The sequence below is a fragment of the Palaemon carinicauda genome, chromosome 24 (assembly GCF_036898095.1).
Source record: "Palaemon carinicauda isolate YSFRI2023 chromosome 24, ASM3689809v2, whole genome shotgun sequence".
NCBI lineage: Eukaryota > Metazoa > Arthropoda > Malacostraca > Decapoda > Palaemonidae > Palaemon > Palaemon carinicauda.
The window spans coordinates 4964080-4988464 of record NC_090748.1 but is presented as its reverse complement, the minus strand read 5'-3'; the positions used below and the strand labels follow the sequence as shown (position 1 = coordinate 4988464).

The 24385-nt window shown below is 37.7% G+C and overlaps 1 protein-coding gene across 3 annotated transcripts in view; it reads right to left on the bottom strand.

The window, feature by feature from the left end:
• Positions 1–5704: 5704 nt before the first annotated feature.
• LOC137618052 (ankyrin repeat and IBR domain-containing protein 1-like) overlaps positions 5705–24385 on the bottom strand; it is a 177046-nt gene continuing 158365 nt past the window's right edge. For all 3 annotated transcript variants that reach the window (XM_068347999.1, XM_068348001.1, XM_068348000.1), the window contains exon 19: positions 5705–11951. In XM_068347999.1, coding sequence (XP_068204100.1) covers positions 10595–11951 — 1357 coding nt within the window. In that variant the 3' untranslated portion in view covers positions 5705–10594. The remainder of the gene's footprint in view (positions 11952–24385) is intronic.

The following is a 24385-nucleotide window of genomic DNA, read 5'->3' as shown; positions in this document are numbered from 1 at the left end:
AAAGTCATCTTCATCAACAATGCAAGGTCTAGTAGTCATAACTACAAACTTCTTAAGGGATGCTTTGGCCGAGATAGTTTGGTTCTTACCAACAGTCATCACCCTCTCCTACATAAAACACCCTGAACCGAGGTCAACTCTTGTCTATAACTACTGTAGTTTACTACGTGGCAAGAAGATTATAATATTGAGAGGAAACAGATGATTCTAGTACAGTAATGTACAAAATTATCATGTACATAAAATGACATTAGTTTGAATATAAAGAGGGAAAGATACCATAAAGCATATTCAGTAAACCTGTGTTTACATAAAGAAACTTTTTGAAACATTAGAATAAAACAGCTTTATTCTCATGAGGAATATAGAACCAATTAAGAAGTAAAATATACACTGGCTACCCTTTAAACTTCGTTATTATCTCTTTTGACCCAAGGGTGTGTAGTTAGTTATTAAAAGCAATAAAAAATGGTGAAGGCAGCTGCAAATTCTTACTCAATTTATTCTTGGTCTTACTAAATTGAAGGAGTAACATATACTATAGAATAAAAATGAAATTTCAAAGACATATCCTATACATTCACAAGGGATCCTTGTATTATGAAAATTCACTCTAGAAAGTTTCTATTACTAAATAAAGTTGTTATTACTTTATAGCAAATAGAGAAAGGATGATACACAACGTAGAAGAAAAACATCTACAGCTTCAGAGGATGACATCTAATTTAAAGAAACAGTCAGAATAGGGACTAGCTCCCATCACAGAAGGAAATGCCTGTACTTGATAACCCTTGCTGGTAAGCCATTGGTTCTTTTAACAAATATGAACTGCCTACATTGTCAGTGACAATAAAACCTCATGTAAAATATTTAGCATTTATACTCAACATGAGGATTAGGGATTTTTGCATATAAAATGTATGTTAATGACATAAGTTTATGGGTGAAGTATAAGAAAAACAGATCATCATTTCACAAAGTTGCCAATAGAATAGATAATTTTACTAAATAGTAATATCAACATAATAAATAAGATTAATATAAAAATATTCAGCAAAACAGACTATCACTTTTGGCTTATTACAAATAACTCATACCTGTAGTGAGAATCAACACAAGATGTTACAAATTACAAATGGATCTTCAAAAACTACCTAACCTAAAACATGAATATGGAAGATACAATGAATTGATTGTACATTTCACACTTTTAAACATAAAGATAACCTGAGTTACAAAAGTTAATTATGAAACATGTATGAAATGTAAATGTAGATTGATAGAGCAAATAAAAAAAAATATTCACTACCTTAAGGGCCTTAAAATATAAAATAAAACATCCTTAAAAATATTTGTCCTTCTCAGTAAATATTCATGAACTACACCATAAACTACTTTACTATTTGACTTTCCATAAGCTTCTTTAATCCTAGCAAATATTGTTCCCATAACGTGGCCATCAGCCTGCCCACTCTCATATGACAAATAAAACATCCTTTTTGCTCATATGGAGGGATGAAGGTAATCACATATTCACAGGAAGATTTAGGAATAGGAAGAGAAATTATTTTCCAGTGTTCAACTGTTAAAGTATTAGCTGTCAAAATGTTAGCCAAGAAAAGAATCCCACAGAGTAATTAAGTATAGAACACTTTTGAATGCCTACCCATCTCGGTGAAAAGTGACATGTATACAGTACATGTTTACATCTCTGACACTCTAATTAGGGAGCTTTCTCTTCTTGTAAATAAACAGGATAATACTAAGAACATCAAGGTAGATATTCAAATACTGTATGCCAGTACAACATTGAAGTACAGCTGGGTCTAACCCACGTCACATGTTGAGAATTTTATACCTTAGTTACAATATTTGCAATCAGCATGCATATAAAATTATGGATATCCTATTTATTTTTGTTAATTGTATCAACAGAGAAAGTAATACAATACTTAATCAAATTTTAGACAAATCAAAATATAAAACAGAAAAAGAAGCATGACTGATTTGAGAATCAAAATAGTGAAATTTAAAGGTGTTTCATAAAGTAATGTTATCTGGGTTTCCCGGTAATTCTAAACTAATGAAATTCGACTTTAGTATGGTGCATACAACATTACCAAGCCATGACCTGTTCTGATGTATTTGACTTTAACCCTCTTGATATTCCCGGTGTGACAAAATCGCTGTCAGGCTTGTGACCGGAGGCAAAATTTACAAGACGGCCGAGAAATTTTTTCTGCGCTTCGGTATGACCAAACTCTAACAGATATGAAATCCTGGTTTATTGAATTATGTCAATAAATGACTGAACTTTTCATAATGCAAGCAATGATTAAAAGTATTTGAAAAAAACAAGAAAATTTGAAAATTATGAAGAAAATTATGTGAAAAATTTAAGATATTTAAAAAATATTAATAAAAATATAATACTGTCATTATATCAGAGGACTTTATTCTATACAGAAATTGAGTAGTAATAACTTTTTACTGATAAAAAAAATGCAAGCGTGAATCACCTTCGGTTTGTCCTATGAAAACATTTCAAAGGTTGCAATTATGTTATTGTGACTCAAAATTTTCAAGTATTTACCATATGGAAGGGAGACTGAAATTTGGGCTAGCCTTCAAATTTATCGATGACCTACTTGAATATATATATTCAGCCAATATACAAGATAAGATAAAATTTTTAGAGTTGTCTCATCAAAATAGATCTGATACTGTTTTTAAGGAAGTAATTACAGTACAGTATAGTGAACTGTCAGTTTTTTCCTCAATAGGCAAATAGCTAAACATTAATTAAAATAAAACATTAATACATACTGTGTACTAAACAATAAGATTCATAAAATAATTAAGTTATATAAAGAAAACTTGGGAATACAAATACAAACAAAATAACATAAACCTATTTAAAATAGATTGAATAGGGGATTTCATAGTAAGGGTATACTGTATTACTTTCTAGCTGACAAGTAATGATATAATTGATTGATCTGAAAGACAATTGTAATACATTATTCTGGTAATATCTTTGGCAAACATCAAGAGAACATTTTCTAGTCTTCTCCATATGGCTGAAACAAATTATCAATGACTTTAAAATACTTATACATTTACAATGGTAAATACATTTACTGGACACTGGAGGAAAATTTAAAAGAGGAAAATTTTAAATTAATTTCAATGTTTATATACAAGAAGAGACATCCAAATTTTACTTCAGAGATGAAACTGATTCCAATCATACAACACACACTTACACATAAACATGCATTTTTTTTAAAACAATAAATTTTTTCAAATACAAACGGTTTCCTTTCATATAGTCTTTAAGTGTATCATGCATGAATCCACAAACAGTTCTTCCACTGTAGAGGAAAAAGATCAGGTCTCTATGAAAGCTGCTGCATGCATATACATTCCTATCAGTTCTTGGTAATTGACTGAATTTATTTTTTGTGCAAAATAATTCAGCTGTAACAGAGCACTGAGGACAAAGGGGCCTTGTTAGAGTTCTGTAATTGGAAGCTCCTAGGTAAAGATGCATCCCTAGACCTTAAACTCTGAAGGGAACAGTTGGTCATCATCATCATAAACATTTCTATGTCAACTCTTCCCTTTACAGATCAGATGTGAAGGGATTTTCACCATTCTCTTCTATTCTTAATTTCTCTTCCTGAGTTCCCATCAGGGTCAGGTATTAATTTATTAAATTTTTCAATAACTTCCAGGGCTTTCATCCTACCACCTTCATGATCATCTTATTTCTAAACCATCTCAAACTTTGAACCCTCTGCTTTTTTCCAGCTTCTGGAAACATGTCTCAACCAGGTTCTTGTTTGTAGTATGATATACCTACTGTGCCCCAGCTATAAATCTTGCCATTCTAAAGTCAACCTTAAGAAAATCTCTTCCCTTTTCATTTCCTGAGCCATGTTTTTGGGGCATGGAGTTACAGGCCTTATGAACCCTCTCCTAATTCTTTACTTTCTTTAGTAATATGACATTCTATTTCCAAGGGGTCTGACATCTTTCTCCATCTTGCCATGCTTCTCTTATTGGTTTTCCAATTGCGACTACAATTTAGTTTGTCTCCAAGGTAGCAGAAAAACACCACTGGCCATCCATTCGAAGACCTTCCCTCTACCATAAGATGGCTCTCCACTTCTATCATCTCCATTTGGTTGTTATGCATTTTTGGCACCTAGAATATCTTCCTCCATGCATATTTTATAACCCTGCACACCTCTAGTGACACAATCTGTTACATTTGGTACACAGAAGAGTTCACCCCCACAATAATCTATGGCCAAATGAACTTTTTCCTTTGCTTCCTTTCCAATTGACAAGAATCTTAATTCAATTGCACATACTTTCAGACCTTTCTCCACAATTAAACTCTTCCATATTTTCAATATTTCTACAATCTCATTCTTAGAGCCTGCTAACAATAAATCATCTGAGTGCCTAAAACATAGGGACTAAACCTTAAAAAGAGATTGTGAAAGTTTTTTTAAATCCTCATCTTGAAGGATCTTTCGTTGAATTGAGTGTGGGACACCCAACACTTACAGAGAGATGACCTACCATGGGAGATCAAATGAAGGCATGTGCTCAAAACACTTCAATCACAGCTGAGAAAAGATATGGAAACATTACCCAGTTTAGATGAGGCTCTAGCTTGTCTCAGCAAGTTTGGCCCAAGGAGATATCAACAAAAGTTCTCTCTACTAAAGACTCCTGAGTACATGGCATTACTGTTCCTCTTTAACTGGTATGTCTGTTTAGACTTGACCCAAATTTCTCAGTTGGTAGACTAAGCTGTAGTACAAAGTCCATAATTGGTATGCTCAAAAATAACCTAGATCCTGAATGCTTCTTGAAAATATCTAGGCCAAAACTTTTGGATAAATCCATTGAAGTAGTACTGTACAAAGAGGAAGTATATGTACCAAATTCACGAAAAAATTGGAAATTGCTCCTTCCTGGAGTAGGTAGAAACTTTGCAAGTATTGTTTCTACCTAAAATGTACTGTATACTGTTTTGATGAATTACAAGAATCTTATCTTTGGATAAATTAGGGGACGTCATCTATTCTCATGAACCAGAGGTGTGCTCCATGGCCAAAGTTTCTTCATCTATTACCAGGAGAATCTTTGGTAAAAGAAGAGCCAAAGTAAATCTTACTTACAACCTCTAGAACCGCTGAAAAACTCCTAAGAAGGTTCTATCATCACACTATTTCTAATTAACAAAAATAAAATAATTTTGAAACTTTTAAAGTAGAGCATAAATGAAAGAACACTATCATTGTAAAACAACTTTGCATTCCATGGCAATAATGAACTCATTTGAGCTAAACCACAATGACAAAACAAGTTATAAATCACAATACATTAGAAATACATAACTCGTGAAAAGTTGTACTAATAAGACTGCATTCTGCATTAACCAAAACACCTAGGAGAAAAAAAAATTGATTTTAATCTCACCAATCTCAAACAAATATATACAAAGAATATATAAAGGAGCAAAATTACCACTAAAAGAACATAAAAAATTATATATATATATATATATATATATATATATATATATATATATATATATATATATATATATATATATATATATATATATATATATATATATATATATACACTGTATATATATATATATATATACACTGTATTTAACTCAAAATTATTGGTAATATGATAAATGATGGATAACATACTGAAACCAAGATGGTAACTAGGTAGACAAAATGGAATTCTAAATATAAAATTTTTCCTATTTATGCTCGCCTAATGTCTATATTGCTTCTTCAAAAGCTTGGTTTAGCAACATTCACCCGTAAAATTTATTTAAAAAATTCCCATTCCTAGCTGCCTGTTGAGACACTACCGCTAGAGTTAAGGGGTCCTTAGACTGGCCAAAGTAGTATATTGGATCCTTCTCTCTGGTTATGGTTCACTTTCCCTTTGCCTACACATACACTGAATAGTCTGGCCCGTTTTTCACAGATTCTCCTCTGTCCTCATACACCTGACAACACTCAGATTACCAGACAATTCTTCTTCACCCAAGGGGTTAACTACTGGACAGTAATTGTTCAGTGGCTACATCCTCTTGATAGGGGTAAAAGAGACTCTTTAGCTATGGTAAGCAGCTCTTCTACGAGGACACTCCAAAATCAAACCATTGTTTTCTGGTCTTGGGTAGTGCCATTGCCTCAGTACCATGGTCTTTCGCTGTCTTAGGTTAGAGTTCTCTAGCTAAAGGGTACTCTCGGGCACATTATTCTATCAAATTTCTCTTCCTCTTGTTTTGATAAAGATTTTATGGTTTACATAGGAAATATTTATTATAATGTTGTTACTGTTCTTGAAATATTTTATTTTTTCCTCGTTTCTTTTCCTCACTGAACTATTTTTCCCTGTTGTGGCCCCTGGATTTAGAGCATCCTGCTTTTCCAACTAGGATTGTAGCTTAGCAAGTACTGTACTGTAGTAATAATAATAATAATAATAATAATAATAATAATAATACAGAGTTGAGCATTCCCGCATTCCTAGTCGTTACTTTATACAAATAGATTGTTTGGAAGAAGACCGAGTTGATAGTCTGGATCCTAATATTCCTCTACAGTACTTGCTAAAGTAAATGCTCTTGAGTAGCCTTGTTTTCCATTTGTAAATGTTGTTTCAGATTGTATGACTCTGTTAGTTGTTTATTGTTGTCGGTGATGTTTCAGATAAGGCTGATCTGCTAACATAAGTCTTTTTATAGTTTATATATGACATATCTGTTTTGATTTTGTTACTGTTTCTAAAATATTTTATTGTTAATTTTTTCTCATATCGTTTATTTATTTCCTTTCCTCACTGGGCTATTTTTCCCTGTTGAAGCCCTTGGGCTTATAGCATCTTGCTTTTCCAGCTAGGGTTATAGCTTGGCTAGTAATAATAATAATAATAATAATAATAATAATAATAATAATAATAATTAAGGCATAGATGACAACGTGCTTCACCCAATAACTAGCTCGGCCACTTGCTCATTGCAAGTTAATGTTAGCTGGGTAATAGTAAACACTAATAACGTTACCAAAATGAGTCTTACTATGAAGAAAACTTGAAAAACGTAGAATTTTTTCTGTTCAGTGAAGGAAATTTAGAAATTTTTTATATCATTATGTGGGAAAGAGGACAATTAATAAAAAAGGAAGAAATGCAGGTAACTAAAATACATTGCAAGTACACTAGAAGCACCATTGCAAAATCCTAAAACTATCTCAGAAAATTAGCAGCAGCTCACTTACCAGTTATATATAATATAAACAAATGGGTATAGTTCATAAATTTTGATTTACCTCCTTTACAAGATGAGGATGAACAGAACAGTGAGTTCAGTTATTCTAAAACCTTACGTTCCTTATAAAAAATTTCCTAATAATTTGTTGAAGCTAAGTTCTGATGCTGTTGTTTTTCTCAAGTATTTGGATACAGCTTCTTGCCAGACTATGTACACCTCTCAATTTTCCTTTTTTGTTATGGATAATCATTAATTTATCTTAATTAAAAAGAAAGGCTGGTAATTGACTTGACTAATCAATTAATTAATCTTGTTCTAGAGTCAATTTACTCCAACAGGATCTGAGACAGAAAATTGATCCTGGTAAACAAATGAAAACTTATCAACAAAACATTTTGAAACTATCTTCAGATCTGTGAAGAAATACAGCTGGTGCAGGTCACGAACCTAAGCTGAGGTTTCATTGTAAACCTTAATACAGTAGTGGTAATAGGATTTTCAATCAAGCGCAGCAAGAAAATTACACAATAAGAAAGGAGTGAAAAAATAATATGAACATAGTAAATTAAGCAGGACAATCTTGAATAGTTTCAAAAGTCTGAGAAATTCTAGAAGCTGTTGAATGGTCAGCAAACACAGAGCGATTCACTTATCTACCAAGAACTGTAAGGATCATAGGCAAATAAATCATATTACCCATCTAATATTTTTTCCTTACAATGAAATAAACGTCTGGGATTCACATGCAATACATACAAAGACTATATTAAGGTAACAAGGTTGTGGTAAAAGTATATATTGTAGCAGGAAACCATAAAAGTCAATTACATCCTGTATTCAAGATTTCCTCCACTGTACTTCAATAAGATTGGCAATTTGTCACTTTAATATTCATAGTCAATGTGTATGAGCCTTATCTGAAATAATAAAGTAGGCATTAAAATAGCCTTCAAATTTTAATACTATTCCTTTGTAAAATTTATATTTATGCATAATAAGGTACCAAATTATGTCCTTAAATAGTACTAAAATCAAAACAATTTATAAAAGAACAAAGGATTTCTAATATTTGGCACTCAATATGTGTGTGTGTGTGTGTGTAAGAATATTAAAGTCATAGATGCAAAAGCAATCACTTGAGTACTCTGTTATTTCACAATTTACCTGGTCAAAGTGGGATTAACGTAAAATATTATTTCTTTATAAAGAATTACATCAAGTAACTCAGCACATACAATTAAAAACATATCCAACATTCAATGCCAAGGCAAATAGCTGCCTCTTGAATACTCTAACTTGAATCCTTGCTTAGCCCTTTGGTAGATTACTATACATGTAAAAAGTACAAGTAGCCACTATTACAATACTAGCAACATGTACCAGGCATAACCTTCTGCAGACAAGTCCGACAACCAAAGATTTGGTATCAGTGCAAAAATATATCCGGGTAAGCAAGCATTAAAGTTTGAGCACAGACAATGCAGGAGCAGACAAAAACTACAAAGCTGATCATCTGTGTTTCCCAGGATTACAATGTCTGCAAAGAAAGTCATAAGAGGAAATATTGCTGATTGGGATGAAATGCAGTGATTTCCACTTTCAACTACAGATCATAAACACATACAGCTCAAATTACTATTTGAGCATGAGGGACATTGGCAGTCAGTTGGAGAAGCCCAAAACCCAAATATGGTCTTTTAACATTACATAATTTTTGACACTATAAAACAAGGCATTAAATTCAATCTAATTTCTATCAATGTTACAAAATTCTTACCTTAGAAGTTTCTTAAATTCTTAGCAGTACATAAATAGTTCCTGACATTGATATCAGAATACTTTCACGGCTTACGAAAATTGTCTCACTTGACTTACACCTCCTGATTTCAAGACTGATCGTATCATTTCCTTTTGCGTGGTGTGAATCTTGGTAATGGACAAGAATGATTATCTTTGCTGCTCTAAATACTCCTCTCTTTTCTTTTTTGAGGACTCCTACGGAGGGGTTTAGGATCGCCTGGCATAGTAATCCACTTAGAAAAATTAGTTTCATCCACACAAAATCACAGTAATCCTCAAACATTTACACCCTACACAATAGAATTTCAGTCATGGCAATTAACCAAAAATTCTTCAAACAAGTTTTAGCCGCTTCTAATATTGTCAGTTTAGAACTGATTGTCTAAAATGTTAAGAAATTAATCTTTTTATCAAATCCATTCACATGATACACACACTGCACATGTATGAAAATATTCAAGTAAATAGACTACAACTGTTAGAGATGGCAGTGCAAGTGATATGCTGTTCAATTCTATGCTAAAGTTAAGTACATGCAGTATTACTGTCACTTCTTGTCCAATCATATTCAGGTAACACTTCAATAAATAAACATGACCTAATATATGACCTCGTTAAACATCCTCTCAAAAGGTATTCCTCATATAGCTAGACTCCCCAAAAGGTTTCTTCTTAACACAAGATCTTTATCCAATAGATTAACATTTATACTTGATGATGTCCCCGGGTGTCTTTTCAAACATGTCTTTCTAAACTTTACTTCATAAGAAGCCACCAAAGCCTGTAAATAAGTACTGATGGTAATTGCCAAAACCACAAACATTATTTTATAAACCTTACAAAATCCTAGCTACATTTCATTAAGGGTGATCTATGTAATCTTCAAAAGGCAATCAATTCTATCTGCAAAGGTACCAATGCATCTCCAAACATGAAACTGGTCAGGATTAGCATTTGTGTATGTTCATCAACATTACAAAAGAAAAAAAAATTAAATGATCACAGACAGTTTTTACATAAGAAAAGAACAACATTAAAAGCAACATCTTCTAGAAACATGACCTATAATCATGGCTACAATATCACAGGTAGGGAGGAAAAAATTGGTATGGATTAAGTGAGATGATAGCATGAGTTACAAAAGACGCAGCAGTATAAAATTGTAAGGTGATTAAAAAGGACTGTATTGTAGTAAATTCAAACCTGACCCATGAAACACAAGGCTTACTATCATCTGGGACAGTACATAAAGGTTAACCTAACCAACTAAAGAGCTTCAATGATGCTCCTTAAACGCCACCTAATAAGGAATCCAGGACATTCATCTAAAGCTGTTGTGGTATAAAATTGGCATAGTTGGTTAATGGCAGTCACAGTGTCATTAATTTTTAGCCATTAAAATTACAATACACAAAGTTATATAAATCATGAAAAATACTTCATTAATAATATTCAAACAATTATTAGAGGTCATACTGCAGAACTAAGTTCTTTACTTTTTCTCTTTTCTTTACTTTCCTTTCTCTCCCTTTCTTTTGGTTCTTTGCCATTCTCCTTCGATTTATCTTTTTGTTTACTCTCTTTATTTCTGTCTTTGCTGTCTTTATCAATTTTACCTCTATCTTTAGCATCCTTATTCCTTTCTTTCTTCGATTTTTTTCTTTTTGATGGCTTTGGGGATTTCCCTAAAAACAAAGCTTCGTGAAAGTCATCGGAGCTTAAGGTAGATTCTTCAACGTGTAACACCGAGCTAAGTGCACCATCTGTCGGTGATTTAGGAAATTGAAACACTAATCGTCCTTTTTCTGGCTCTGATGCTGATCTAGAAACACGTAATTCCCCAAGAAGGAAAGGAGAAGTAGCCCTTGTAGCCTGGAGGGATAAGGAGGAAAGGTGAAGACAAGTTCCACTTGGCTGGGCTGAAATTCTAGAAGACAAATTGGCAGTACTAGGTACAACTAAAGAGGAAGATCGAGAACGACTGTAAATTGGCAAAGGGGAAATATCTAGTCGTGTTTCCACACGTGATCTAGGTTCTGGGGTACAACACAAGGGAAGAGTTAAGCTAGGTGAGCGTGTTTCTCTGTGCTGAACCTTTGGGGAACGTGGTTCGGGTGATCGACATATGGACACCCCACTAATATACAAGGTTGGGGAGTTTGGAATTCCTGTTTCAGATTCATAGTCATTTGAACTTTGGTTTTCAAGCTTTGAAGTATGAGAAATATGAATTCTAAGGCCTTTAACATTGGAAGGAGCACTACTGCTCTGTTCAGTTGAATTACTTTCATCTTTATCAGTTCCTTCATCTACAATCAACTGAAAGGATGGCTCTTGTTGAAACATAGGATCAAGACTTAAACTAGTGCCACTTCCTCCACACTGGTCTATTGGGCTTTCCAAGTGACTTAAGATACCACGTACTTCCATATCCATTAAAGGGGAGTCCATATCTCCGATAATTTCAGATGCAGCCCCTGGATCAGTATTTTCAATATCTCCCCCACTTTCAGATTCCATATCTAAACTTTCTTGCTGCTTTGGCTTCGATAATCTAAGTCTGGCAGTTTCCTCGGGATGATCCTGATGTACATGGTCAGAATCAATCATGCATTCAGGCTCCTCTGAATTTTTAAGGTCACCCAAGGACTGTGATCTACGTAAATCACGCCTATGGTCTGATGAGTGACCTGAAATTAGAAGATGGCCATTTTCATGAAGATCTCCATACTCAAAATGACCATCTTCTACTTCACTGGTTGCCTTTGGGAAGCACAAAAGGTCTTTATCTGCCTTGTTGTCCCATTCCTTATCTACGTTGAGGTTTCTGTAAATTGTAAATCATCATGTTATAACTATACAAGTAAAAATTCTATTATGAAAAATACTTATTCAATTAAATGGCTTCAAAGAACTTAAATCCTTTATATTAGCAGATAATTCTGATAATTAAATCTTTCCTAATGTCTTACCTTAAGTTGGTAAAACATTTAAGCTGCATCACATTCCTTATTCTTGCTAAAATGTTATTTTTATTAATAAAATAAATTTTTGAATATACTTACCCGGTGATTATATAAGCTGCAGCTCTGCTGCCCGACAGAAAAACTCTACGTTCAAAATACGCCGGCGATCGCTATGCAGGTAGGGGGTGTACATCAACAGCGCCATCTGTCGAGCAGGTACTCAGTACTCAATGTAAACACAGAACCAATTTTCTCCTCGGTCCACTGGGTCTCTATTGGGGAGGAAGGGAGGGTCCTTTAATATATAATCACCGGGTAAGTATATTCAAAAATTTATTTTATTAATAAAAATAACATTTTTCAATATTAAACTTAGCCGGTGATTATATAAGCTGATTCACACCCAGGGGGGTGGGTAGAGACCAGCATTACTTGTTTACATTATTATGAGCTAAGTATTTTGTATTTCATTTTAGCAGTTATTCAAAATAACAAACATAAAATAAATAAGTACCTGGTAAGGAAGTCGACTTGAACAATTACTCTGCCTTTTTAAGTACGTCTTCCTTACGGAGCCTCGCGATCCTCTTAGGATGCTGGGCGACCCCTAGGATCTGAAGTATCAAGGGTTGCAACCCATACAACAGGACCTCATCAAAACCTCTAATCTAGGCGCTTCTCAAGAAATGACTTTGACCACCCGCCAAATCAAGTAGGATGCGAAAGGCTTCTTAGCCTTCCGGACAACCCAAAAACAATAATAAAACATTTCAAGAGAAAGATTAAAAAGGTTATGGAATTAGGGAATTGTAGTGGTTGAGCCCTCACCCACTACTGCACTCGTTGCTACGAATGGTCCCAGAGTGTAGCAGTTCTCGTAAAGAGACTGGACATTCTTAAGATAAAAAGACGCGAACACTGACTTGCTTTTCCAATAGGTTGCGTCGATTATACTTTGCAGAGATCTATTTTGTTTAAAGGCCACGGAAGTTGCGACAGCTCTACTTCGTGTGTCCTTACCTTCAGCAAAGCTTGGTCTTCCTCATTCAGATGGGAATGAGCTTCTCGTATTAACAGTCTGATAAAATAGGATAAAGCATTCTTTGACATAGGCAAAGATGGTTTCTTAACTGAACACCATAAAGCTTCAGACGGGCCTCGTAAAGGTTTAGTTCGTTTTAAATAGAACTTAAGAGCTCTTACAGGACATAAGACTCTTTCTAGTTCATTTCCAACCATACGATAAGTTTGGAATATCGAACGATATTGGCCAAGGCCGAGAAGGCAGCTCGTTTTTGGCTAGAAAACCAAGTTGTAGAACATGTAGCCGTTTCGGATGAGAATCCGATGTTCTTGCTGAAGGCATGAATCTCACTGACTCTTTTAGCTGTGGCTAAGCATACCAGGAAAAGAGTCTTTAAGGTGAGATCTTTCAGGGAGGCTGATTGTAGCGTTTCGAACCTGTCTGACATAAGGAATCTTAGTACCACGTCTAAATTCCAACCAGGTGTAACCAAGCGACGCTCCTTTGTGGTCTCAAAAGACTTAAGGAGGTCCTGTAGATCTTTATGTTGGAAAGATCTAAGCCTCTGTGACGGAAGACTGATGCCAACATGCTTCTGTAACCCTTGATAGTGGGAGCTGAAAGAGATCGTTCTTTCCTCAGATATAAGAGGAAGTCAGCTATTTGAGTTACAGGGGTACTGGTCGAGGATACGGATACTGACTTGCACCAGTTTCGGAAGATTTCCCACTTCGATTGGTAGACTCTAAGGGTGGATGTTCTCCTTGCTCTAGCAATCGCTCTGGCTACCTCCTTCGAAAAGTCTCTAGCTCTCGAGAGTCTTTCGATAGTCTGAAGGCAGTCGGACGAAGAGCGTGGAGGCCTTGGTGTACCTTCTTTACGCGTGGCTGACGTAGAAGGTCCACCCTTAGGGGAAGTGTTCTGGGAACGTCTACTAGCCATCGAAGTACCTCGGTGAACCATTCTCTCGTGGGCCAGAGGGAAGCAACTAGCGTCAACCTTGTCCCTTCGTGAGAGGCGAACTTCTGCAGTACCTTGTTGACAATCTTGAACGGAGGGAATGCATATAGATCTAGATGTGACCAATCTAGTAGAAAGGCATCTATATGAACTGCTGCTGGGTCCGGGATTGGTGAGCAAAATATTGGGAGCCTCTTGGTCTTCGAGGTTGCGAAGAGATCTATGGTTGGCTGGCCCCAGGTGGCCCAAAGTCTCTTGCATACATCCTTGTGGAGGGTCCATTCTGTTGGAATTATTTGTCCCTTCCGACTGAGACAATCTGCCATGACATTCAAGTTGCCTTGGATGAACCTCGTTACTAGTGATATGTCTAGACCTTTTGACCAGGTGAGGAGGTCCCTTGCGATCTCGTACAACGTCAGAGAGTAGGTCCCTCCTTGCTTGGAGATGTACGCCAAAGCCGTGGTGTTGTCCGAGTTCACCTCCACCACTTTGCCTTGAAGGAGAGACCTGAAGCTTTTCCAGGTCGGACGTACTGCCAGAAGCTCCTTGCAGTTGAAATGCATTGTCCTTTGACTCGAGTTCCATAATCCCGAGCATTCCCGACCGTCTAATGTCGCACCCCAGCCTACGTCCGATGCGTCCGAGAAGAGAACGTGGTTGGGAGTCTGAACAGTTAGGGGAAGACCCTCTCTAAGGTTGATATAGTCCTTTCACCAAGTCAGACAAGACTTTATCTTTCCGGAAACCGGGATCGAGACCGCTTCTAGCGTCTTGTCCTTTTTCCAGTGAAAAGCTAGATGGTATAGAAGAGGACGGAGGTGTAGTCTTCCTAGTGACACAAATTGATCCACGGATGACAGTGTCCCTACCAGACTCATCCACAGCCTGACTGAGCAGCGTTCCTTCTTCAGCATCTTCTGGATGGATAGCAGGGCTGGGGGCTGATCGTCTTGTTCAGCAACGTCCTCATCAGAGGGTTCCTCATCCGAAACTGATGAGGAAACGGCAACGGAGTGGGCAACGTCTGACTCGCTGAATCCGGTCGCACTGGTGGATGCGTGACGGAGCCGGACGCAATATCATGGAACTGCTGCACAGTCTGTGAACTGTCAACAACCATGGGTGCGCGAGGAAGTACAGCGTCAACCCGAAACTGTCTAGACCGTCTGGGTTGTGCAGTCAACACCCTACCGGGTTGCTGAGGTTGACGCACTGCGTCACAACAAGTCACCTCTGCTGGTTGTTGAACGTCTTGAACGTCAACAACCACCTCCGAGCGTCGCTTAACGTCAACGTGCGACTGGCAACCCACACTGGGTCGCATCGGTGGAGGAACCACCTCAACTGGCAGACGCGAGTAGGTTACCTCAGCGTCAACAGGGCGCACAACCGACCGGTTGGAAGGTTGTTGGCCAGAAGGAGGAACCACCTCAACTGGCAGATGCGAGTAGGTTACCTCAGCGTCAACAGGGCGCACAACCGACCGGTTGGAAGGTTGTTGGCCAGAAGGAGGAACCACCTCAACTGGCAGACGCGAGTAGGTTACCTCAGCGTCAACAGGGCGCACAACCGACCGGTTGGAAGGTTGTTGGCCAGAAGGTTCTTCTCCGCATTTAAGTCCTCTATCAAGGACGCAAGCTTGGACTGCATGGCTTGCAGCAAAGCCCATTTAGGGTCTACGGGAGCAGGTGTGGCAACAGACGGGGTTAGCGACTGAGGCGGAACCGTTTACCATCCCTGAAAGCCTTGTTATGTGTGACATAATAGTACAGCAAAACTTCAAAGGCTTGACAAAAGCTGAGAAGTTGACCTGTAAACAACTTGGAGCGTCTCCTGGCTAGGCGCCAGGGCGAGTCTACCAGAATTGAGAAGTCTATCTGGGCAGAGGCATGAACTCCCAAGCCGAGAACTTCTCTCGTGTCATATCAGACTCTCGCTCTATAAGCCAGTTTAAAAGAAGGGAAATCAAAGGCTGTATCCCTAAAAACTCCTCCTGGTGCAAAAACCAGTCGCCTAGCCAACGTAACGCTCTCTAGGAGAGCGAGAGAGCACTAGCTTAAAAACAACGGCTTCGAAGTAGCTAGGCCTAGTGTAAGTTTTGACGTTTAGGCGAACGAGGAGCAGCAGTTACAAGATCCGGACGAAGATCCTTAAAAAAAAATCATCATGATTTAATTAAAGTCCATAGGAGGCTAAGCAGCTTAAGGCTCCTCTCCATCTGACAGAGTCCTCAAGGGAATATCAGTAGGAGGGAGAACAGCAACTTCCTCATCCACAGGAACCTTGTCCGATAAAAGCTAGGTTACCTCAGTGAGTCTCTCACTGGTGCATAAGTAGCAGACCAGAAGGCAACGTCATGTAACTGCTTGACAGTCTGTGAACTGTCAACAACTGAACTGTCAACCACAACAGGTGTGTAAGGACGTACAGTGTCCACTCGAGACTGCTTTGACTGTCTAGACTGAGCAGTCAAAACAACTCTAGAATGCGGAAGTTGACGCACCGCGTCAAAACAAAACAACTTAGACTGTTGTTGTACCTCGCGAACGTCAACGGAAGATTCCGTGCGTCGCTGAACGTCAACATGCGGCTGGTAGGGTACACTGGAACGCATGGGTGGCGGGACTCTCTTGGAGTGCGGGAGAAGGTCGCCTCAGCGTCCACAGGACGCACAACCGTGGTTGGTTGTAGGCTAGAGGTTGGTGCAGTGTCAACCTTCTCCGCACGAAAGTCCTGCATCAATGACGTTAACTGAGACTGCATGGTCTGCAGCAAAGACCACTAGGGTCTACAGGAGCAGGTGCGGCAACAGACGGTGTGACTGCCTGATGCGGTACCGCTTTGCCTCTCTTAGGAGGTGAGCAGTCGTCGGAAGACTGCAGCGAGTCCGAACTGACCCAGTGGCTACAACTGGGCCGTTGGACTTGCGCGGAAAGGACCGACTTGCGCTTAATAAGCCGCGAGACCTTGGTCCATGGTTTCTTACGAGAAAACTCTTCCGCGGACGAGGAATAAATGGGCTCTCTCGTCTTAGAGTGGGTGGGGCGATCTTAGGTAGATACGCCCGAAACCACAGAGGGAAAACGTCTGTTCGTTGATCAAGGCCTCTCGAACCCATAAGTCGTTCGACATTACTTCTCCCCTGGGCTTGGGAGCTTGCAAGAGGTCCCGGACTAGGTGAACGACAGGCACGAACAGACGAACCCTCGGACGCAACACTGTAACACTTTGCGCATATCACTTTATCGATTTTCTGTTTTGCACTTATTTCACTGAAATCGAAACTTTTACTGATTTCTACCTGAAACACGCAATTTTACCCTTCATTAAAAGGTAGTAATTGCGAAATCAGTCGTATAATGCAAGCTCATTAATACAGTGATACCTCGGTAGTCGAACGACTCTATACTCGAACAATTCGGAGTTCGACCAAAATTTTCGAGAAATTTTTGCTGCGGTGCTCGACCAAAAATTCGGTACTCGACCAGCCGAACACGTGACGACCGCATGGGCTTTGTGATGATCGCGCCATCTCGGCCACTCTCGCTTGTTCGGGAAGCATCAGTTCTCTCGAGAGCGTCACTCAGACAACGCGCGATCAGCATTCGTTGTGATTTAGTGATTTTCAGTGCTTTTAATTGCTTTTTTAGCTTTCATAATGAGTCCCAAGAAAGTAATGAGTGTTAAGGGGAAGGAGAAGAGGAAAACAGTGCGAACAACGATCGAGTTGAAGAAGGAAATTATAGCGAAATATGAGAATGGTGTACGAGTGTCCGATTTAGCGGTAGAATACGGAATGGCGAAGTCGACCATTTCTACGTTTTTAAAGCATAAAGAAATGATTAAGAAGGCGAATGTTGCAACGGGAGTTACGGCGGTAACTAAGCAAAGGCCACAAGTGATTGAGGAGATGGAAAAGTTGCTTTTAATATTTATTAAAGAAAAACAGTTGGCCGGGGAAAGTGTTAGTGAAGCGTTCATTTGTGAAAAAGCGTTGCATATCTATGAAGAATTAGTGAAGAAAAGTCCGAGTACCAGTGAAAGTGATTCATTTACATTTAAAGCGAGCAGGGGTTGGTTTGAAAAGTTTCGTAATAGAACAGGTATTCATCGTGTTACTAGGCATGGGGAGGCAGCTAGTTCGGATCAAATTGCAGCCGATAAATACGTGGGGGAATTCGATCGGTACATAAATGAACAAAATTTGATCGCACAACAAGTCTTTAATTGTGATGAGACTGGGTTATTTTGGAAGAAAATGCCAGCCAATACGTACATTACCAAGGACGAGACGAAGATGCCAGGTCACAAGCCAATGAAAGATAGGCTAACATTGTTGCTGTGTGCAAATGCAAGTGGCGATTGCAAGATCAAACCCTTGTTAGTGTACCACTCGGACAACCCCCGGGTGTTCAAACGAAATAATATTTGTAAAAGTGCACTACCAGTTATGTGGCGCTCGAACACTAAATCTTGGGTCACAAGACAATTCTTTACTGAGTGGATAAACGAAGTGTTTGCCCCCCAGGTTAAGGCTTACCTCATTGAAAAGAGCTTGCCAATGAAATGTCTTCTGGTTATGGACAATGCTCCTGCACATCCTCCAGGTCTCGAGGATGACTTGAAAGAAGAATACAGCTTTATCAAAATCAAATTCTTGCCCCCCAATACTACTCCCATACTCCAGCCCATGGACCAACAGGTCATTTCAAACTTCAAAAAACTCTATACCAAGGCCCTTTTCAGAAAGTGTTTTGAAGTGACCAGTGACACGAAGTTGACCCTAAAGGAATTCTGGAAGGAACACTTCAGCATCCTCAACTCTGTTAACATGATTGACCAAGCTTGGCGAGGTGTGACCTATAGGACATTGAACTCTGCCTGGCGTAAGCTGTGGCCATCATGTGTCACAGAGAGGGAGTTTGAAGGTTTCCAACCAGAGGCGGGTCCAAGCACTGCTACCCCTGTAATTTCTGATGACACTGATGTCGTTGAGGAAATTGTTGTCATGGGCAGGAGTTTGGGGCTTGAGGTCGACAAGGATGATATTGATGAGCTTGTAGAAAGCCATTCTACCGAGTTGACTGTGGAGGAATTGTTGCACCTGCAACAACAACAGCAGCAGGATCTGATTGTGGAGCAGGAATCTTCAGAAGAGGATGAGGTAAGGGAGGATGTTCCAAGTTCTCTCATCAATGAAATTTGTTCCAAGTGGGCAGATGTGCAGGCTTTTGCTGAAAAATACCACCCAGAAATTGCAGTAGCAAACCGGGCAGTGCATATGTTTAATGATAGTGTCATGTATCATTTTCGAAGAATACTGCAGAGGAGGAAGAAACAATTAACAATAGACCAGTTTTTCACAAAAGAAAAGAAAGCTGCTACATCAAAGCCTGTTTCTCCTCCAAAGAAGAGACAAAGAAGAGAAGAAACCCCTGAAATAGATCTGCCCACCCTTTCATTGGAGAGAGAAACAACTCCTGAAGGAGAACTACCCCGCCACATCATGGAAGGGGACTCTCCTTCCAAGCAGTAACCTCCCCCTTCCATCCTCTCCACATCCATCCCTGTATGCCATCGAACCGCTGCTCAAAGGTATGTTCACTACAGTACAGAAAATGGTTTAAAATTGTTTTATTTTAGTACAGTAAATGGTTTAAAATTGTTTTATAGGATTTTCTGACCAATTTCATACACATTTAGATAATTATTGTTGTTTAGGTACACGTTTTATTAATATTTTGGGCCTGTTCGAGTGCTTGGGAACGGAATAGAATATATACCATTATTTCTTATGGGGAAAAAAAATTCGGTACTCGAACAAATCGGAGGTCGAACACGGATCTCGAACGGATTATGGTCGAGTACCGAGGTATCACTGTACCAGCAAAAAACAGAAAACATATTTTAAGATAAAAAAAAAAATCAGTGGCTGGGAAAGAGACTAAACACTAGTTCATATAACTACGTTTTCAATCTCTCACCGCACATAGCCTGGGGACGAGAATAAAAAAACTAAAAACGTTTTATCCTTCCTCCCCGTACAGCGACTAGGGACGAGAGCAACTCGAGAAAAACGTTACCCGCTTGAACGGAACGTTTTCTCTCCTCTCTCTCCCTCCGTCTCTATCTCTCTCTCTCTTTCTCTCTTGATTTCGCACCTAAGAGAAGAGCCCAATTATATTTCGTCAAAAAAACATGTTATTTGACTAAAGGAAAAAACTGAAAGGTTTTCCAAATAAAAAGTTCCTTTAATTTAGAATTTAAAACATTTAAGCTAAGAAAGAATGAACAAAACGTCAGAATCGATTTACTCTTACTGCAAAGTGAAACCGTGATACACTCTCTCTCTATCGTAACGATAGAGCGCATGTTGAACGTCCTGAACGTCAACAACTGCGTAGTCTAAACGTTAGTTCATCTTTGAAAACAGTACGAAGACTATCAAAGAAATTCTTTCATAAAACATTAAATTTTAAAAAGTTTAAATTCTTTAAAGGCTAAATACGATATAACGGGCTCAACGTGATTAACTTCGGTTTCAAGTAAGGACCGCCTACTATCAGGAAAGGTCGCATATAAACAAAACATAAAAATTTATTTTTATATGTTTATAATAAATGGAAAGTTAATCGAAGAGGCCTAATAAAGGCGGAGAGATATAAAATATATAGATCTATAACGTGTTAAGCAAAATTACTAAAAACCTAAACACACTTCCGTCTAAGGGAAGGGTCGGCCATTTAAAAGTGAAAGAGAGTCCATACTCTCCTTGTCACCATAATTAAATCTATTCAAAACGAGTTCAAGTTTTGAGATGAAGATAAAACACCTGCATAGCGAAAGCTCAAAACTAGAAATGTGTACTTCACCAAAATATGTGAAAACCAATCCAGTAAGCAATAGCGAATTTAGTAGGTCTTGCCGGTGGCACGACAGAGAGAAAATTGATTCTGTGTTTACATTGAGTACTGAGTACCTGCTCGACAGATGGCGCTGTTGATGTACACCCCCTACCTGCATAGCGATCGCTGGCGTATTTTGAACGTAGAGTTTTTCTGTCGGGCAGCAGAGCTGCAGCTTATATAATCACCGGCTAAGTTTAATATTGAAAAATAAATTTTACCTTGTTACAATTAATCTCTCTCTTCCATTAATGAAAACATTATATAATGCAAAATAATTTGCTTCTTTGCTAATGCAGTGATATTTACAGCATTAAATTTCTTGCTTATAATAGATTTTAATTTCTATTGAACTTTTATTATTTATTATATTACAGAACTACTGTGTCATTACAACTGTAAAACCAATAAAGAATAATTAAGATGTGGTTTAAGTCTTCCTATTGGCCATGGAGCTTGAAATATATATAGTACAGTACTTTTAACTTGTAAATTTTTCCAACTGACATAAGTAACCTTAGAAAATAATCGTATTGTATCCTAACAGCTGAATTGATGAGAGGCAGAATTGTCTGTAGTTGAATATGGTAATGACTAGGGATGATGAAAAACTGGAGCTGTTTACAAGAAAGTGTAAATATTTGAATATAAAAACTGTAAAGTATGTAATTTATAATAATGTTGCCCTTTTCAAATTTGATTTTTATGCTTCAAATATGAAGCATAGGTAGTAATGTGCATGTACTACTTTGTAGAATGAATAAACTTTAATTGTTCAGTACAGTAATACCTTGAGATACGAGCTTAATGCGTTCTGGGACCCGAGCTCGTATGTCAATTCGCTCGTATCTCGGATCAATTTTTCCCATATATATATATATATATATATATATATATATATATATATATATATATATATATATATATAAAAGAAAAAAAAAAAAGGAGTCCATTTCCACCCTCTGAAAAAACACCTAAAAACAGTATATTACAGGGGAAAAACATGTTTTTAATTGTTCTAATTCACAACCTATGCTCACAAAATAACAAATACCTATGTACTGGTTATGATCTGCAATAAAATGTGACATTATTATGGAGTTCTTACCTTCGAGACAGACAGTAGCGGCTAACGGCGGTGTGTGCAGAGGAGGAGGGAGAGAGAAAGGGGAGGAGAGAGACTTGACGGCAACACGTTCAGTACGCTACACTTTTGTAACACTACGTAACATAACTTAAACTTTAAATGAAATTAGCTTATTGTATACACACTTAAAAATTTTAATCTTACGTTACACTAAACTTATATTCTAATTTTGTTTTCATTTTAATTTTTTTACTTTTCTTCTTCCGGCTTAGCTCTTTATGCCTCGCTTTCACCTTCACTTTTTGCACCCCTTTTTAAAAGGAACCTATCTACGGATTTTTGCTTTTGTCTCCCCCTTCAAAACGTTATGCCAACTGTTTCTCCTTTATCCATATTAAAAGAAGCCTCTCCATCTTGTCATGAATATCACTGCGCAGCGTGGAAAGGATGGCTAGTCCTTTGGAAAGCTTGATGCTCTTTGTAGCATCCTTCTGCCTCAGGATGGTACATATTGTTGATGTACTCTTCTCATATTGGCGAGCCAGCTCAGTCACTCGTACACCACTCTCATGATTTTCAATTATATCATGCTTTATCTTGATTGTCATCATATGCTTTTTCTTTCCACTACACTTGTTTGCACTCGCTTGCTTTGGACCCATTGCTTATTCACTTAATTCTGTACTGATTAACGCAAAAAACACGTAAAAAATGCAAACAGTACGACCGATGCTCGGAGATAACTTTACGCGACAGAGATCTGACGGGAAAGAGCAAGCGATGCTGTCCTCGTGAGCAGCCTCTCGCATACTCGGCCACCTAGCAGCCGCATAGGGAACAGTCTCGTATCCTCGTCTCTCAAATTTTTCTCGTATCTTGGGGCAAAAATTTGCTCGAAACTTTCCTCGTATCTAAAATTTCTCATATGTTGGGACACTCGTATGTCGAGGTATTACTGGATATAGTTTTTTAATTGTTATTTATATACCGAAATGAAAGAAATTATATCGCAAAGGTTTTGATATGTGTAGTAGTAATGTGTGTACATACATACATGACAGTACTGTTCATTGTGTTTTTAATTTAAAAACTAGCATCAACGTAGGGAGATAACAAATGGAATAGCAGGACGATGGTGGCGAGTTTGGAGTTTGACAGTACGTGAATTTTAAAATAATTTTTCGGCGGCCCGACGAATCTTGTTTCGCATCATGAGGGGTTTTTCGTAATATGCATGAGGCAAAATAATCTTTGTATCATTTTTCGTATACAGAAACTTTCATATCGAGAGGTATTACTGTACCTACAGTTTCCTCAGCAAGATACGAAACACACCACAGTCAAATGTAGTATAGATCGGTGTTACTTTTTGCGCACGAGTCATGGTATGACAATGAAACAATCTCCAATAGATTTAGTAGATTTGAGAACAAAGCCCTCAGAAGGATATTGGGAGTTAAATGGCAGGACAGGATTAGAAATGACACTATAAGAGAGATTACTTGAGTAACTTGTGTGGATGAGATCATGATGAGGGGCAGATGGAGATGGTTTGGGCATGTTCTTCGCACTCCCCAAGAGAGATTAATTCACCAAATGTTCAGCTGGGCTCCACAAGGCACTAGAAGAGTTGGAAGACCCAGGCCTACATGGCTGAGGACTATGAAGTGCAAAGTAGATGATGATGAATGGAGCAGTATGGAATTAAAAGCCCAAGATAGAGACGACTGGTAAAATCTAACCGAGGCTCTTTGTGTCAATAGGCGTAGGAGGATATGATGATGATGATGATGATATAAGGGTTGCAGTAGAACATACCACATGAATGAAACCTTTGCTAATGCAATGTACTTGTAAAAATGAATAAACAGCATCCTCATCATAACTAAAATCCAAGAGCATGATACATTTTGATGTCACTTGACTTAAAATATTGAAATAAAAATAATATGTAGGCTATAAAAGCAAAAGATCCTCACATCTTCTACAAGTAAGACAATGAATTCATTGCAGTCTCATCAATAATTTGACTTTATTCATTAACAATAGTTTTTTCTAGAAAACAGGCCATGGGAAGACAACCTAAATAAATGTATATATATGTTCATACATATGTGCGATATAAAGTTTCAGAAAAAATCAAATATTTTTTTCTAAAAGAGGTACACAAATTAAATGGATTAAACATTCCAAAGACACTTAAAACATTTCCTATCTACTTCTAAAAACATTTTACAACTAAACCTAATGGAAAGAAAACAGTATTTGAATCCTACTATTATGTATCAATAATGGTACCATAATACAAGCTCATCT